Genomic DNA, 14,228 nt, shown 5'->3' on the forward strand with positions numbered 1-14,228 from the left:
GCTGGGAACTGTGGCAGGAGGGCCCAGGCCCCACTGGAGGCAACCTTTAGTGTCAAGACCCCAGTCCTCTGTCTGGCCACAGAGACACAGGCTTGTGGCATTTCTCCAGAGGCTCTCTGGGGGGAGGGAGGACCTCCCTGGAACCATAGGCCTAGCCTCTGACCCTGGAAACACCCAGCCTGGGCCTGCCTGAGGGCCAACAAGTCAGGGCAGGGGGCAGCAAATTTTTAACTCGGAACATTGATCATTAACAGGGGTAGGAAAGAGTCCAAACCCAGCATCCCTCAAGGGCAGAGACCAGCTCGATCTCTAGCCTCCTACGGAGATGCTGGTCCCACGAGTCTGGTCCTCTGTGAGGCCGGGGCTGAGCAGGGTCTTGTCCAGGACCCTGGGAGGCTGGCCCTCAGGGGAGGGCAGGAGGATGGACCTCTCAGGCATCTACCCACCTGTGACCACCCCTTTCACTGCCACGGCCGAGGTGGACTATGGGAAACTGGAGGAGAATCTGCATAAACTGGGCACCTTTCCCTTCCGAGGTAAGTGGGGTCTGTCCACTGGGAGAGTTGGAGGGGTGTGAATGACCCTGGTCTCCTCAGCCAGCGACCAGAGGAGGGTACGCAGGCTCTGTGGAGCTGTTCACAGACAGTCGGGTACCCTGGGGGTCATTCCATTACAGGAAAGGAGCAGAGGGGCACTGGTCTGAGGTCAGGAGGCAGACAGGAAGCTAATTGCAGGCCTGTGATCTTGGAATAAAGATCATCTCCCCCAAAGCCTTGTCAGCACCCTCTTCTGGGCAAAGCCTTCTTTGGCCAGATTAATTCCTGCTCTGCACCCTCTGACTCGTTTCCCCCTTCACAGAGGCCTCCCCTCTCTGAGATCAGGGACAGATCAACACGCAACGCAGCCACAGGCACAATAAATGAAGATAGAAGGGGCAAGTCCCGCCCATCACCCCACCCCGCCCACCCTCTTCCGGCAGCCATGGCAGTTAGCCGGCGCAGTGCCATCAGTCGCTCCATTTCACAGACGGGAAGCTGGAGCTCACGCTGATGAGATCACTTGCCCAAGGTCACTCCAGCTAATAAACGGCTGAGGTGGGATTTGAACTCAAGTCAGGCTGCACGGTCACATTTGGCTTACTCCACTGCCGACCGATGCATTCCCCCCACTAGACCAGAGTCCAACAAATAGGCCCAGGTCAGCCCCAACTTCCCAGGACTTCCCAGGGCTTCCCAGGTGGCCCTAGTGGTAAAGAACCTGCCTGCCAGTGCAGGAGACATAAGAGACACAGGTTTGATCCCCTGGAGGAGGGCCTGGCAATCCACTCCAGTATTCTTGCCCGGAGAATCCCATGGACAGAGGAGCCTGGCCGGCTACAGTCCATGGAGTCACAAAGAGCTGGACACAACTAAGGTGACTTAGCACACACAGCACCAACTTGGGAATGGAGTGGTTCTGACCGGGGTGATGCAGTGGGGCGGTTCAGAACATGGACTCTCGATTCAAACCACAGCCCAACCACTGACTTAGCTGTGAGATAAATCTCTCCAGACCTCAGTTGCCCCATCTGACACGTGGGAGTAATAATGGCCGCATCATAGGAGGGTTGGGAGAAAAATCTGAGAGAATGAGAGAGAGAGGATGCTGTAAACTGTGGAGGGTGATATTCATTGGCAGGTATGGACTCCAATGATGGCGCTGATTAGAATAACAGTATGATCGCCACTGTGGCAGAGATGCATTGTGACAGCACCCGCTGGCCTAAAGGAGACCCTTTTCATATCTCTGTGCTCAGGCGATATGACCCTTCCCTAGGACACAGTGAGTGCCCTGTGGATGCCCACATTGAGCAGTGACACAAAGGGTATTTCTGCTGGGGCCCAGCTCACAGGAGCCTGAAGGTTACAGCTGAGGCCTGATTCTCTTCAAGCAAAGTAAGAAGCTCCTTGAATCTCTGAGAGAAGACTGGGCCTCACCTCCCAGGTTCAAGGACACTCTAGTGCAGGGGGTGGGGAGTGTGGACTTTGATCTGGGGTCTGTGTGCACCCAGATTCTTCTCTGTACCCTTCCTTCCCCTCCCCTACCCCACTCACTGCTGCAGGGGGGTACTGGGGTGCCTGGGAGCATGGCTGCTGTGACTTTGGCAGACTAGCCACCAGTCCATTTCCCATACAGCGTACGTAGGCGTCAGCTCCCACCTCAGCTCTCTCTTACCCCCACACACATGGGAGCAGGGCGCTGTGTGGAAGAACCCAACATCCAGGGTTAGAAGACTTGTAGGAGTATGTTTCTGCCTGTTACGACCTTGGAAAAACCACTGAAACTCTCTAATCCGGTTTCCTCATTTTAGAATGAGAACTGGGCCACAGTGTTCAACGCAGTTCTTCTAAGGAGCCCAAACCTGAGGCCCTGGCACAGAGAATATCGGTCTCTATGGCCCTGTCACAGCTCCCAGGATGCAGTCAGAATGCCTGGGAAAGGGGCAATGAGCCACTTTAGCTCGAAAATCTGTGTCTCTCTTGCTGGATCTCTGCCTCTTTTTGCAGCCCAGGTTTCAGGGGAACCATCACACATTCCACTGCCAGGGCGTCCTGCAATAAATTAAAGGTTCTCCAAACAGGAGATGATGAATAGGCTGCCTAGGTGGCTTAGATGGTAAAGAATCTGCCTGCATTGCTGGAGATCTGGCTTTGATCTCAGGGTCAGGAAGATCCCCTGGAGAAGGAAATGGCAACCCACTCCAGTATTCTTGCCTGGAGAATCCCATGGACAGAGGAATCTGGCAGGATACAGTCTGTGGGGTCACACAGAGTTGGTCATGACTGAGCAAATATAGATAGGATAAAAAAAAAAAAAGAGATGGGAATCTGTCTTTGAGAAATCAGTGAACAGTTAAGAGATTCTTCAGGAAGACATTGCCTGAAACTTTTTATTATTTATTTAGCATTATTAATTTGTATTAATTATTTGAATGAAGAATATTCATTTAAATAAAACTTATAACCAAAGAAAAAAAGGGAAGGGCTTTTGCGGGAGGGGCTTTTGCAGGAGGGCCGTTTGTCCCTGAACTCACACCCACAAACAACCTCAAAGATGAACTTTGAATTGTTATTTCCAAATGAGGTTCATGGATTACCCCAGAGCTACTCCAGCAGGAGCAGAGAGATGATGTTTCCCATAAAACTTGAAGCTTCTTATTTCCTTATTATGTAGGCAAATCCATGGATTCTTGTGATGTGTCATATTAATATTTTGTGTATATTGAAGCCATTCATTTGTTAGATGTTTAAAACATTACAATTTTTATAACTGTATTTTGGCATTTAAAAAAATGTGCTATATGCCTCTGGGAGTGACCCAGGCCTGTCTCTACCCTGAGAGGCCCTCGGTATAACTTGGGATTGAGGGCCAAACTCTCAATTGTCTTTAACTACAAGAGCCTGGCCAGCCAGCCCACCCATTCATCACCTGAGCTGTGTGCATCTACAGGGGAGTCAGGAGTAGGGGCAGGAGAAGGCAATGGCACCGCACTCCAGTACTCTTGCCTGGAAAATCCCATGGATGGAGGAGCCTGATGGGCTGCAATCCATGGGGTCGCTAGGAGTTGGACACTACTGAGTGACTTCATTTTCACTTTTCGCTTTCATGCATTGGAGAAGGAAATGGCAACCCATTCCAGTGTTCTTGCCTGGAGAATCCCAGGGACGGGGGAGCCTGGTGGGCTGCCGTCTATGGGGTCGCACAGAGTCGGACACGACTGACACGACTTGGCAGCAGCAGGAGTAGGCGCAAAGTCTGGGTTTGCAAGGGCACCACTAAGGCAAGAGGTAGCAGCCCCCATCCTGAAAGAGCCCCAGGGATCTGGGGCTGGGTGAAGTCGCCTATTCTGTGTTTTCTGCCTTCTCAGCCCAATTGTGACCTCATGTTACTTCAGAATGAGCCCCTCCCTTTTTCTTCTGGGCCCTCTCTGTAATGGGGCTAGTGGGTGCAAGTGGAGATGGAATGCTCTGAGCCAACAGTGCAGTAGGCCCTGCACGGGGATGGGGGGGGGTGGGGGTGGGGGTGGAGAGACACGAGGCTTAGGCAACAAGGAATGGATGCCAGCCCAGTCAAGAAGGCCCTTCAACCATGGCCAGCTTGACCCAGCAGACTCTGTCCCTTGGGGACCACCAGATGAGGACGAAAAGAAACCAAAGACTAAAGGATAAGAAGGCCTGGTTTGCAGAATAGATCCCAAGCCGGAGGCGGAAGGGACTCAGAATTGAGGAAGCTACTCTTTTACTGACCTCAGGAACAGCTGTCAGAGTGGGAGAAAGGTCCTGGGCCTCAGGCCGTTCCTGTCAGGTTGGACATATAGGATTGTGTGGTCTCTCCCTACCCCGCCCCTCAACCACCTTCCTCACAATGAGGATTATTGCTGAGGCGGGAGGGGCATCCTAGGGAGGGTGCAGTGGGGGGCCTGCCTGCCAGACGCCCTCAGAGAGCCTGTCCTTTCAAGCATGAACCAGACCATCTGGGCTCCCCCACGCCCAGTGTGCTCTTAGCTCTGCCCGCCTGGCGTGGGGTCCTGGAGCCCTTCTTGGAGCTCATCCAGCAGCCATCATGCAGGGTGGTGCTGGGGACCGCCCTGTTACTGGGAGGTGGAGGCCTCGTGTTGTGGATGCAGAGGAAGAGGAAAAGGAAGACAGATTCTGAGACCACACAAGAGGTGCAGGAGCCAACAGAGAGCGAAAAATTGAATGATGAGAGTTGGATCAAATCGCACTTTAGCCGTCTTTCCGAGGAGAAGCTGGCCGCCAGCAGCACTGCCGGCCTCGACACCGCCGGGCCCAGCAGCTCCGCCGCTGCTCCGCAGCCGGACAGTGGCAGCGGGGAGGCCAGCACCACGGTTCACGTGGAGACCTTCACCACGCGGCAAGGAGACGAGGGCATGGCCCTTCACCGGGAGACCTTCACCAGCAAGCAGAGAATGTCTGGGACTTCCGTGACCAAAGAGACCCACGAGGAGTCTGGGAAGTCCTCGTCCGCGGAGGAGGCTACGTGGGCCGCCGTGGCCGCCTGTACCAAGGAGATTGACACCAAGGGGCAGCAGCTGGCCAACTCCATGTTGCAACGGGCCACGGCCTGCCAGAACTCGGGCCACCTGGAGACCAAGGACATCAACCAGGAGGAGCTGAAGGCCCTCGAGGAGGTGGAGATGAAGCTGAAGGGGAATTTCCTCACCCAGCGGGAATCCACCGTAGCTGGCGCCAACCACACACACACCTACCACAGCCACTGCCACCACGGCCACCAGGGTTATCCAAACCACCAGTCCCACAGCCTGCCCAACCGCAGCCCCCAGGGCTACCACCCCTTTAAAGCCACCTAACCACAGATGGAGATGCCCCTTCCCCCCGCAGGGCTGGCACAGAAGCATAGGCATCCTGTGTGGCCCATCTCTCTGATGGGGCAAACTATGTGGCCCAGAGTAAGATGCTGCTGCCCAAGTCCCTTCTTCCTCAGGCCCCCCACAAAGGGTCCCGAGCCCCTTCAGCTCCATGAGTGGGGTCTGCCCTTGATGGCCCCTGATGAGGGAGAGCTGGGGAGAATTGAGGCAACTGAGGCAGACTCTCAGGCCCCTGAAGAACCCCCGAGAGAAAATGGGAGAGGCAGATCCCAGGAGCAGCCGAGAGCAACACACTGATGCCAAATGCCTGAGCTGAGCCAATAAAGCCTTGCATACCCTTACTCTTGAGTCTGGAGGCTCTGTGGCGAGCCCCGGGTCTGGGCCGGCCTCTGGGGAGAGTGTTCCTCCTGCCAAGTCCTCTTCTGGTAGGCTGATTCAAGGATCCCTAAATTAGCTTCTGGGGTCTTAGGTTCTGGGCATGGGAAATCTCCACAGGGCTCAACTCCCGTTTTTACCTGCTGCCGCCAGAGGAGAAGGAAGCAGCCAGGAGCTAGGGGGTGCGGGGAAGTCCAGCGCGGTGCGGGTTGGAAGTAAGTAGGGGTGGGATGTAGGTCTACAGTCCTCTTGGTGCTGCTCTCTCCCCTCCCCCACTGGGATCGTGCTGGTGCCTCCCCACCAGCTACCTTCAGAGCCACGGTATCGGGCTACGTACTCTCTCTCCTGGTTTATGCTGCTGTTGCTGGGGCTGGGGCTGCCACTGCTGCAGCACTACTAAGTAGGAGCATCACTCCTACTACAGTCACTCCCCCTGCCTTTAAAAAATTTTTAATATTTATTTATTTAGGCTGTGCCAGGTCTTAGCTGCAGTATGTGGGATCTTTAGCTGCGGCATCTGGGCTCTAGTTTCTGATCAGGAATCAAACCTTGGCCCCCTGTATTAGGAGTGTGGCTGCTGCTGCTGCTGCTAAGTCGCTTCAGTCATGTCCGACTCCGTGCGACCCCATAGATGGCAGCCCACCAGGCTCCCCCGTCCCTGGGATTCTCCAGGCAAGAACACTGGAGTGGGCTGCCATTTCCTTCTCCAATGCATGAGAGTGAAAAGCGAAAGTGAAGTCACTCAGTCGTGCCCGACTCTTAGCTACCCCATGGACTGCAGCCTACCAGCCTCCTCCGTCCATGGGGAGTGTGGAGTCTTAGCCATTGGGCCACCAGGGAAATCCCTCCCTCCAACCACCACCTTTTTTTAAGTTTTTAGTACATGCCACGCTCTGTGTCATGTTACAGTACAGACCCAAGAGGAAGGTATTACGTTATCTCCACTTCGCAGGTGAGGCTCAGAGGTGTAATCTTCTCAGAGGTGGCATAGACAGTAGGTGGATATTGCTGGGGTCAGAGCCCAGTGTGGCCTGACTCCAAAGCTCGTACCCCTAATCCCTGCCCTCTGCTGCTCCCTGGTCTGATGCCCACTGTCCCCTGAACTGTTGTCTCTCATAATTGTCCCTGTCCTCTTCCCACATGTCCTGACATGCTCTGTGCAAGAGACCTGCAAGCCTGGGACTCCCCCTACCTCCTCTTTCTGGGTCCCAAGAAGCCATTTTTGGGGCAAATGATGACATCCCTGTTAAGCTGTTAAAGGGAGACAGCTGTCTTCCCCAGGAAACTTTAGAGAAGTCAGCTACACGGCACTGTCTAGCCCCCAGTGTCTTCTTTACATAGACATTTCTTACCATTTGTATCTATTATGGATTTACCAGTGGTTTCCAAACTGTGAGGAGAAGGCAATGGCACCCCACTCCAGTACTCTTGCCTGGAAAATCCCATGGATGGAGAAGCCTGGTAGGCTGCAGGCCATGGGGTCCCAAAGAGTCGGACCCGACTGAGCGACTGTGGGCCTCAAACTCCAGGAAGGAGGTGCCTAGAATCATTGCAAAGAATGGATAAATCTATAAACACTCTAAATGTAGTCAATTGTGACTTTATGGAGCACAGTTTGGAGTATTTGAATATTTCTGACACTACTAATCAGTGACTAAACGTTGATATGTGTATGTGTAAGGTACTTCATAATAAAAATCTTAATTGGGAAAAAAATGGAGCCAATCGTACTGGAAAATGTTGGAAGATGCTAATTAGACAGAAACCAAAAGCAGTAAGTTTTGGCTTCTGAAAATGATTGTTAAAATTTGTGCATTTATTTGAAAGACCGTAAATCCCTTATTTAAAACTTAATACATAAAATTTCAGATTAGCTAATTATGACTTTGGAATCTTAGCTTTTAAAAAGTTTCAAACTGGCAAAAATTTCAAATAAGGTCTGCAGTTAGCATTGTACTCATGTTCACTGTCTGGTTTTAATCACTGTTCTCTAATTAGGTATGATGATGGAGGGATGTATGGAAATCCTCTGTACCATTTTTGCAGCTTTCCTGTAAATCTGAAGGTAGTTCAAGTTAAAAGTCAAAAAATTATTGGACAATTCAGTTATGAGCTCATGTCAAAGTTTTACTACAGTTGTACTTCAAGGAAAATAGCTTCTAAGGAGCCAATTCAAGTATAAACTCTTGGTGAGGATATTTTTTATAAGAAAGGAGAATGGTTAAATCATTGTTAGACTAGATAGAAAAGTTAACAGTCACTCGCCTCTTGCCTGAGAGTCTGCTGGGGGCTGGGGGGGGTGGCTGGTTTCCCAGATCAAGGCTTACTTCCATTAAAACTCATTAGGAAATTGCTTCAGCATTTCATCAGGAACTTTCCTTTCTTCCTAGTGGGAGGTTATGAATTACATCATGCAGAAAAGTTCTGCCCCAGACCAGGTTTGGGATAATTTTTCTTTTATACTACCAATTGTCAACACATAGGTCAACAGGCAGTGTGCTAGGTGTCACAGAGGAGGCCAAAATGAGGCAGATGCCATCCTTGACCTAGATTCTTCTAGACTAGTGCTGAGCAAGGACAAAACACCGTGGAGTCCAGTGGGGAGGGGGTTTGAGGAAGGCTTCAAGGTCCTTGCAGCATGTGAGGGGGGTGCAACTAAGGCGGTGTTCTGGGCAGAGGGAAGAACAGGAGCAAAGGCGTACTGCAGGAAGATGGTCGTGTGTCTGGGGGCTCTGACAGTCAGTTTGGCTGGAAGGGAATGTTTAGAGATCAGCAACAGAGGAGGAGGAAAAGCCTGAAAAGTGACTCCAAAGCCTCAAGCCAAGGAGGACTTAGGAAAATGTCTGTTCAATTTCCTCATTTCACAGCAGAGGCCAGTTGGAGAAATTTTTCCTAGTCCCAACAGGTGGGGGTAAGGGAGGTCGAAGGATTCTGAGGATCTCCACGCAATTTTGAGTAGACAGCAGGGAAGGACTAGGAACAGGCAAGAGAAGTTCAGAGGAAACATGCTCAGGGAAGACTAGATTCCAGGAAGACTTCTCGGAGGAGGTGGCAATGATGATGGGCCAAGGTGTGTGATACTGACTGGAGAAGCTCCTTACGTAAAAGAGATTGTGCTTCCTCTTGGCCACAGTAAGTCACCCTGTTGCTTGTGTGTCTTCAGCCTCCACCCAACTCCCCTTATCAGGCCACAGTGGCTCCTAGAGGACCCAGAGTAACCATGTGGCAAGGGAGAGAAGCTTCTCACATGAGCCTCTTTCCTGTCAGAGCTGGAGGGGCTGAGAGGTCCCTGAATGCAGCCTCCCCTCCCATACCAGCCACCGTCCCCCTCCTCAGACTGAAAGTTGCCATGATCCAGTTTTAAGGTTTGAGCACTTCCTCTGACTCCATAATGACTATAGCTACTTGAGTGCTGGGTTCTGTCTATTGTAGGCATTTGTAAATAGGATCTCATTTAAACTTCACATAACTTTAAAAAGGGCACTAAAATTACTCCCATTTTCCAGTTGAGGAAGCTGAAGTTTGATTAAGCTATTTGCTCAAGAGATCAGAGCTGGCAAGGGGCCACACTGGGAGTTAACCGTGGGCTCTTGGTGCCAGCTCTGCAGCTCCCTGCTTCCCCAGCGCTCACTTTCCTCATCCGCCACCCATCCGGAGTTCTGGTCTTTCCTCTTCTTTAGCCCCGCCTCCACACCCAGCGGCATACTGGGCCTGAACCTGGACATCTGGTCAAGGAAAAGGAGGGGGTTCTTAGCAGTATCACTTCACAGACTTCAAAGTGCTTTTTTTCTCATACATTTTCTCATTTGAGCCTTTAAGACAGCTCTATCAGGTAGGCCTGAAGTGCCCTTATTGTCCGGAGTCTCAGAGAGCCATGTAACTTGCCCAACAGCCAGAGGGGCCTGAGTCCAGCGCTTGCCTGACTCTATCACCCTTCCTCTTCCCCAGCCTGGACTCACTGCCTTCTTGAGAGTCAGGTCTGGGTTGGATGCTCCCTTAAGTAAGACGAGGAGAGGCCACTAGGAGTCTGGAGCACAGGGCCTGCTTTGCCCACCTGCTCCCACCCCGGGCCAAGCTCAAGACCCAGCCATCCTGCTGTTTAGGCCAAGTCCACCTGTGGGACATGGAGGTTTCTGGACTTTGCCACCAGAATGAAAGGGGACTTGGCAGTGAGTGACTATGGCTGGAGAGATGTCTGCATCAAGAAGCCCCCTTCAGGAGGGCTTGGGGAGGCAGGAGCTGAAGCTTGGCCTCTCAGTCCTTCGCCAGAGGCTCCTGGGCCTGTCATGGCTGGACTGGAGCCCTCTCTGGGGTTGGCAACTGTGCGAGTGGGATGATCCACTGAGAAATCAGTGAGCGAGAAGAAGGCTTCTACCATGGGCTCCTGGCCTGACGTGGAAGAGCGGATGCTGAGGCGATGACCTAACAGAAGCAGAAAGCTGTGTGCCTCTGCAATGTTACCAAGACACGAACCTGGGGGAGAAATGCTAAGTATCCAGGAAGTTCTTCCAGCAGCCCGCTCAGTAGACTTGATGGGATAGTGAACAGGACAGAGAAAGCCTTGTGGTGTAACGCTGACTCCCCACCAACACTGTGTCCTCTTAAGGATGACTCACGGGAACAATCTTTCTCGGTCCCAGTGCCAGGAAAATCTGTGTTTCTCCAGGGCAGCTGCTTTGCATTATCTTGATTTCTACATATCTGTCAGCTGACTACATTTCCCTTTTAGCTTTGACTGTCAGGAACCTCCAATCTCTGTCAGAACTGAATGGCAGCGATTTTGTATATTAATATAGCCCCCACTTTCTTTCGTTTCTCCCCAATAGTCTTCTATTTATTAATAATCTTTGTGTATCATATGCTACATTTAAGGGAAAAAATTTGGGGATGGGATGGAGAGGAGAAAGAAGAGGAAAGAGAAAGTTGAATGAAAAAAGCTGAGAGGAAAATGGTTTTGCATTCTCTTTAGAAGCAGTTGAAGAGCATCAGTTCTACTAGTCTCTTGTGGATATGAAATGATTGACACCTCTAATGTTAGAAACCTCACAAATTGGATAAAACAGGAAATCCAAAATCAAATAATGAGATGCCACTTTTGATCCAGAAAATTGGCAAGAATTTGTTCTGACAACACTCAGTATTGATGTGAATGAGCACTCAGTTTTTCCCTCTGTGCTGCTACGTATGGACTGGCTAACCGGAAGTCTGGCGCGTGAAAGTGCATTTACCTGTGACTCAGCCAGCACACACCTAAGTATCTAAACTGAGAGAAACTCTTAAACTGTTGGTTTCAGCGTTGTTTATAATAGCAAAATAGGAAATATTCTATTATGTCAAAAGGAGAATGAAAAGTTAAGTTGTGGTCTAACTTCACAAGAGAGTATTACATAGCAATGAAAACGAATGAATCGGGGCTCTCTGTACCGCTGTGGACAAAGCTCAAAACATAATGGTGAGCAAAAATGGCAAAGTGCAGAAGATTATGTGATTCCATTTCTATAAAGTCTTAATAAGCAAAAAACCCATTATATATTGTTTATGGCTCCAGATTTGTGTTTTAAGGGTAAAAAGACACGAATGGGAACCATGAACACTTGAGACAGGCCAGAGATGAGGAAGAGATGGGGGGAGGTCGTCGAGGGTGCTGGGTACACTGATGTGGATTATATTATTACCTATTTTTTTTGATATGCTGAAATATCTCATTAAAACAAAAAAAAAAAATGGTGTGCCTGCCTCAGGACAAAGATGGGAAGGAAATGTGTGAAAAACAGCGGTGCTGGGGAGGTAGGAACCTGGGTGAGTGAAAACCGACGGCCAGTTTTTCACAAGCAGGTGGTAGGGTCTTGCTTCTCTTGCAGGCTTCGTGCTCCAGGGCTCCAATGGCGAGTTCCCCTTCCTGACCAGCAGTGAGCGCCTGGAGGTGGTGAGCCGCGCACACCAGGCCCTGCCCAAGGACAAGCTCCTGCTGGCCGGCTCCGGTTGCGAGTGTGAGGCCTGAATGCCCGGGCCTGGCGGTGGCTGCATGTGGGGGGCTGGCTCCCTGGCCTGGAGCTGGGTTCAGTCTAGGTCTTGCTCTGTCTCTTCTGCGTCCCTCGCTTGCCTCGGTCCTAGTCTGGTCCTCTCCCTCCCGCCCTCGCCCACCATGGCCTGTAGGGAAGACTTCTTTCTTCCTCCTGTAGCTACTCAGGCCACGGTGGAGATGACCGTGAGCATGGCCCAGGCTGGGGCTGACGCCGCCATGGTGGTGACCCCTTGCTACTATCGTGGCCGCATGAGCAGCGCCGCCCTCATTCACCACTACACCAAGGTGGGTTAAGGTGGGTTAAGGTGGGGGTGTGGGTTTGAGGCCTGGGCCCAGAGGAAGCTGGGTGGAGCAGAGATTCTGCCCAGGGAGGGGAGGGGAGAAGCAAGGAGCAGAGTGGTGAGCTGACTTCCCATGAACAGCAGCTTGGGAGAGGGGAGGGACACCACCAGGTACCAGCTGTGTGACCCTGGGCAACTGACCTAACCCTGCTGTGTCGCTCTTCCCGCCCTTCTCAAATGGGAGGAATAATGAATCTTCCTCCAGGGAGGATTAGATCAATCAAAACGAAAAGGACTCGGAGCTGTTCCTGGCACATAGCAGTCTTAAGTGTCACCCAGGATCAGTGCTTCCAGTTGGGGCGCCCAGCTCTGTGGCTTCTCACCCAAGAGGTGGGCCAGCCCGGGCAGTCCTGCACTGCCCCAGGCTCCAGCCGCCTTGGGCCTGGGGCAGCGGCCCCTCTTCTCTGCATCCTCAGGTGGCTGACCTGTCTCCAATTCCTGTGGTACTGCCCCCCCCCTTCTCTGCGCCCTCAGGTGGCTGACCTGTCTCCAATTCCTGTGGTGCTGTACAGCGTGCCAGCCAACACGGGGCTGGACCTGCCCGTGGACGCAGTGGCCACGCTTTCCCAGCACCCCAATATTGTGGGCATCAAGGACAGCGGGGGTGACGTGAGTGGCAGTGGCCCTTAGCCGGGGACTCCTTCTTCTCTTCTCCTTTGATATCGATTTCAGGGCAGCTCTAGGACCTGCTTCAGTCCTGGGCTCTGGTGTGGGTTCCCTCTGTCCTCTGGGCTCTCTGGGGTTCGTCTGAATCAAGGGGGCATCTCTCTGGGACCTTGACTCTCATTCTCCCCCACTTGCCCAGCCCCCAGCCCCCAGCCAGGCAGGCAGCAGAGCCTGTGGGCCCAGCTCTCACACTAGCTTGGCCGTTATTACAGGTGACCAGGATTGGGCTGATTGTTCACAAGACCAGGAGTCAGGATTTCCAGGTGTTGGCCGGATCGGCTGGCTTCCTACTGGCCAGCTATGCCATAGGTAGGCCTCCTAGTCCTCTCAGACTGTGACAAGTGGTCATGATACAGGCAGCTGGGTTTTTCTGGGAAAGACGCTGAAGGCCAGGACTGTGTGGACAGGGGGCTTTTGCCAGCCTGCCTGCTGGGAAACCTCAGAGATACCTCACCACTTACTTATCTGAATAGTGGATGCTTCTAAGTGACCTTGTTAGGCAGAGGAGGGTGGCTGTGAACAATCCCCTGGCCTGTAGTGGAGATGCCTGCAGTTTGTTCTAAGTCCCAAGCTCCCTGCTTAGGTGACAAATTTAGCTCCTTTAATCTCACCTTGTAAATCATCCTCTAAGGGCAGAGGCCTTGGGGCGCTTCCCATCAGTCTGGGAGTGCATTTTCCTCTCTCCCTGGGCCCAGGCCAGAATGAATTGTCAGGCCTGCAGGGTTGGCCTGGGGATCTTCAGCTGATTGATCAGACTCTGCTGCAGTCTAGGATCCTAGGAATGTTATCGTTTAGACCAAGTGCTCTTGTCTGCTTGGGATCAAGGTCCCTGAGTTCAGACTGGATTTGGGCCCCGGAGGGGAGGGGAGCACCTGCTCCCATTAGCTAAAGCCCCAGTGATTTGAGATTTGAGTTACTTTTCCAGCGATGCAGGGGACAATGCAGCTTCATGTTCTCTCTGGTCTCTGCAGATTTTGGCTTGTGGTATATGTTCTGCATAACTCCCCTCTTCCCTGTCACAGTCTCTAAAGGGGAGAGTTAGGGGAGACCCATTTATGCTTCCTTCCTGAGTGTGGTAGGTGGAAATAGCACTGGAGATCTAAGCTGGAATCTGAGCTCTGCCATTTATTCACTGACTACCACCGGGCAAGGTAAATGACCTCTCTGGGCCTGAGTTCTTACTCGGCAAAGCAGAGAGTTGTGAGGATTAGAGAGCATTGGCCCTGTGTCTGTCATAGCCCTTGACACAGTAGGTTTTTGATAAACAGCAGTTATATTCACTCATGAGAAATGCCCCCTCTCTCTCCAGTCTTGAGGCCACTCTGCTTTGAGTCACTCCTAACTAGCTTTGCAATCACACTAAACAGGCTGGGAGAAGTGGCAGAACTTCCGAGATCACAGCCAGCCTGTTTCCATTGCCCAGAGGAGAGCA

At 52.0% G+C, this 14,228-nt stretch overlaps 2 protein-coding genes across 4 annotated transcripts in view; both read left to right on the forward strand.

The window, feature by feature from the left end:
* HOGA1 (4-hydroxy-2-oxoglutarate aldolase 1) overlaps positions 1-14,228 on the forward strand; it is a 27,012-nt gene continuing 12,784 nt past the window's right edge. For all 3 annotated transcript variants that reach the window (XR_011144143.1, XR_011144144.1, XM_068961255.1), the window contains exons 1-5: positions 1-536; positions 11,626-11,754; positions 11,947-12,074; positions 12,605-12,739; positions 13,009-13,105. Coding sequence is in view for 1 of the 3 variants with exons in the window: in XM_068961255.1 (XP_068817356.1) it covers positions 326-536; positions 11,626-11,754; positions 11,947-12,074; positions 12,605-12,739; positions 13,009-13,105 (700 nt within the window). In the remaining 2 variants the exon portion in view is untranslated. The remainder of the gene's footprint in view (positions 537-11,625; positions 11,755-11,946; positions 12,075-12,604; positions 12,740-13,008; positions 13,106-14,228) is intronic.
* C23H10orf62 (chromosome 23 C10orf62 homolog) lies at positions 4,129-5,371 on the forward strand. Its single transcript, XM_068961761.1, has 2 exons — positions 4,129-4,217; positions 4,534-5,371. The coding sequence occupies exons 1-2, from the start codon at positions 4,129-4,131 to the stop codon at positions 5,369-5,371; spliced, it is 927 nt and encodes a 308-aa protein (XP_068817862.1).

Source organism: Capricornis sumatraensis, chromosome 23, assembly GCF_032405125.1.
Source record: "Capricornis sumatraensis isolate serow.1 chromosome 23, serow.2, whole genome shotgun sequence".
Lineage (NCBI taxonomy): Eukaryota > Metazoa > Chordata > Mammalia > Artiodactyla > Bovidae > Capricornis > Capricornis sumatraensis.